The following is a 4,049-nucleotide window of genomic DNA, read 5'->3' as shown; positions in this document are numbered from 1 at the left end:
AGATTGAGAGTAAAGGTCTCTATATTGTACAGACTTTACTGCGCTGATGATTAGAAAAAGTTATGTGCTTAGCTGAATAAAGGTTGTTCTGGCAATGTAATTTGAATTTCCGGGTCTTCATGTGATTAAGGTCTCAGTCTCAAAGTTGTAGCTACTTTATCTTATTTTATTTTTCAGGCTCAGTAATGAAAATAGTATTTTGTTTGTTTATTATTTTTTTCCCTTGAAAACTCCTGTTATGTTTTATTTTTTCTTTTTAAAATTTTAAAAAATTTTATTTAAATCCAAGTTAGTTAACGTATAGTGATTTTGGGAATAGAATCCTGTCATTCATCACCTACATAAAACACCTAGTGGTCATCCCAACAAGTGTCTTTTGCCCCCACTCAAGCCTTTTTTTTAGCTTAAAACTCATTTCATTGATCTCCTTACTGCTTTGTCTGCATTCTCCCTGAAAAACCTGGAAAAGATTGAAAAGGCAAGAAATCCTTAACTTTTTTGTTTCCCATTTCCATGCCTTAGAAATAATACATGAATCTTAGCAACTATAATAACTATTTGAGTATAACACAGTCCACGTTCTATTTAGGTTACTTACAGTTACTCAGCCAGGAGTTTTTATTGGGAGTGGTGAAATACCATCAATGCTATCTCTTACTTTTTTAGTCAGGAGAACACAGCCGACCACAGGATTTTTGAATAGATAAAAACTGTTTAACCTCACACAAAAAAACCTGTGCTCTTTCTGAGAGCCTTTTTTCCCCCCTCACTGGAGGAAGCCTTTGGAGTATGGCTTTGCACAGTCATGCCCATACAGTGTCTGTTGTGTGGGTGGTGTGTGCTTGCTCAGGCATATGACAATGACGATTTGGGAAAGGAAACTTCTGGTGCTCAAAGTGAGTAAGAGGTTTCATTTGTACTAAAATCACAAAACAATCTTATTCTACTGATGCTTTTGACTTAGATGGAAAAGTTTTTTTTAAACATTGTTTTCAGCGTCAAGGGTTTTTCCATCTGCATTTTGTTTAGTGTTTGTTTGTGTGGATGCATGTTCTAATGTTAGGTGTGTTAAAATCTTATGTTTCTGATACTGTATTTAATTAAAGTGAGGGCAATTTGTGTACAATTAACTGCATCTATTTAAAAGGTACAGTTTGTGCCATCCCAAACAAGATACAGAACATTTTCATTGTTCCCCAAATATACTTCTGTGTGTGTTTGGGGTCCATCCTTGCCTCTGTCCTCATCTGCAGGCGACCACTGATGTGTTGTTTGACACCACAGATGAGTTAGCATTTTATGTTAGTAGCATTCGTTTGTCTGGTGTACAGTGTATTCTTTTTGTGTCTGCTTGTTTCGTTCATCGGAATGAGTCTAAGATCATCGATGTTGTGTGTTCCTTTTGTTGTGGAGCACTATTCCATTGTATGGACAATTTATCCATTTACATGTTGATTGGTATTTAGGGTGTATCCAGCTTTTGGCTATCATGAATGCAGGTGCTATTAACATCCACACACAAGTCTTTGTGTGGACATATGTTTTCATTTCTTTTGAGTAAATATCTAGAATTGAAATGGCCAGGGTGTATGGTGGGCACATGTTTGACTTTTAAAAAAACTGCCAGAAATTTTCCAGAGTAGTTTCTACTATCACCAAAACTTTGATTATTGGAAATAGTTAAAGGTTTGTTTGCAATTATTTTTGTCATTAAGTTAAAATCTACTAAGGGCATGCAGTCAAATTGCTGTGTTTTGAAAGTCAGTTGGAATAGCTGCTCTCTTTGTGGACGTGCAACCAATTCTACATGCAGTTGAGTACATTTGTTTCACTTTGCTTTATAATCTTAGTGCTTACAAATGGTTTGGTTATGCTTTCTTTAACAAATTTTATTTAATGTTGATTTATTTCTGAGAGAGAGAAAGGGAAGACAGAGTGTAAATCGGGGAGGGTCAGAGAGAGAGGGGGAGACACACAGAATCCATAGCAGGCTCCAGGCTCTGAGCTGTCAACACAGAGCCCGACATGGGGCCTGAATCCATGACCCTTGAGATCATGACTTGAGCCAAAGCTGGATGCTTAAACAACTCAGCCACTCAGGCACCCCAAATATTTGGTTATGCTTTTTAATTATGTAAAATGGCTACCTGATTCCAAAGTTAAATCTATTAAATCAGGTGTATTCAGAAACATATTATTTCTATTCCTATTACCATTTTATCCATTTAGTCTAACATTATAAGCAAGGAAAGAAAGAACACACAGGTATCCCTCCCATGGTGGCTTAGATTAATGGTAGTGTACTATACATGATTTTATGCTTCCTGCTTTTTCTACTTAACAATATTTCTTGAAGACCACTCCATAATAGATTATAGAGCTTTATTTCATTTTTTTAATTAAAAAAAAGTATACTTATTTATTTTTGAGAGAGAGGGTATGCGAGTGGGGAAAGGACAGAGAAAGAGAGAGAGAGAATCCCAAGCAGGCTCCACATTGATCAGCATGGAGACCAATGCTCCATGAGCATCAGCACGGAGCCCATCAACTGTGAAATTGTGACCTGAGCTAAAGTCCAGAGTCAGATGCCTAACCGACTGAGCCATCCAGGCACTCCTAGCTACCCCCTGTTCTTTTTAAAAGTTTCATTGTATTTCATTTTCTGGATGTACAATAGTTTAGAACACTAATCCCCAATGAGTAGCCTTAGAGTTATTTCTAAAAATCTAGCTATTACAATGTTGTAATGAAGAGTCTTGTGCATATATTCTTTTCATACTGTTGCCTGTATATGTTTAGGATAGATACTGACAACTGGTATTGCTGAGTTACAAGAAAAATGCATATGTAATTTTGCTATATATTTCCAGATTTTCCTCTGTTGAAGTTGTAGCATTTACATTCCTACAAGCCTATTGACATGCCTATCTTTCAACAGCTCCAAAGTATTGTCAAATTTTTAGATTTCGGCAGTATACTAGGTGAGAAAGCTATTTCTGCATAGTTTTAATTTGCATTTCTTTTACTGTGAATAATGTTTGGTATCTTTCTATATAACTAAGAAACTTTTGTACTTCTTTTTCTGCAAACTAAGTGTCCATATCGCAGTACAATTTGCTATAAAGTTGTGTTGACCTTTATCTTTTTAATGCAACTTGAGCCAGCTGCATGCCTGGGAGCTGTGCAAAGCACTCTTCTAAGCATGTGCAATGAAAAACATAAATGAAACTCCCTGCCTTCATGGACCTTACAGTCTATTGAGGGAATGATGGTCCACAAATTTTGGCAATTGTCTACAACCCTCCTCCTTAGTTTAACGAATCCCATTCAGATCCAGAATTCATAATGCTTGTGTCCATATGCCGTTATAATCTGAATTCTATGGACTTGTCATCTGATGTGCTCTTCCAGATCTTTGTCTCTCAGTGTTTCCCCAAGAACATGATTTGGGCTTGTTTCTTCAACTGTTTTAATTTGGATTGATTTGGGTAGTGTATTTATCCTAGCACATTTCTTAGAATCTAACCCTTGCGTTCTAGTCACTCTAGTAGGACCTACTTGCAAAAGAATAATTGGCAGTTAGAGCAGCTGACAGGCTGGGTGGGTGGCCTTGGCCAAATGCTTCATTACTGTGAATCTGCATTTCTTTATCTGTAAAATGAGGATAAAAATACCTGTCAGCATGGAGAGGCTATAATCAATAATATCTGCTAGTCACCCCGATTTGTTTCTGGTGTAAGTGCCCCAAAATTGTTATTTTAAAACAATGCTTTTATTGAAGAAAATGGTAGCTAACAAGAGCAGTGGATTCAAAATTTCTCCAGAAAAACACTGTGCATTACATTTTACCCTAAAATGTTTCACTTTGCTGACCAGGTACACTCACTATAGATGCACACTCACTATGATACACTAAAGAAGTGTATCATTTCCTTGTGAACACTTTCTAGGCATTTTGTACCTTCCACTGTGAGAACCTGCCAATATCTAGCCTCAACTCTAATTATACACCCATTTTTTTCTCATGTAATGACAATTCTGAACTATTT

General features: G+C 36.6%; 1 protein-coding gene across 1 annotated transcript in view; it reads left to right on the top strand.

Moving 5' to 3' along the window:
* Nucleotides 1-860: 860 nt before the first annotated feature.
* CD200R1 (CD200 receptor 1) overlaps nt 861-4,049 on the top strand; it is an 11,375-nt gene continuing 8,186 nt past the window's right edge. The window contains exon 1 of the mRNA XM_029938712.1: nt 861-900. Within this exon, the coding sequence (XP_029794572.1) occupies nt 861-900 (40 nt within the window). The remainder of the gene's footprint in view (nt 901-4,049) is intronic.

This window comes from Suricata suricatta, chromosome 5 (assembly GCF_006229205.1).
Source record: "Suricata suricatta isolate VVHF042 chromosome 5, meerkat_22Aug2017_6uvM2_HiC, whole genome shotgun sequence".
NCBI lineage: Eukaryota > Metazoa > Chordata > Mammalia > Carnivora > Herpestidae > Suricata > Suricata suricatta.
This window is presented reverse-complemented; position numbering and strand designations above follow the sequence as displayed.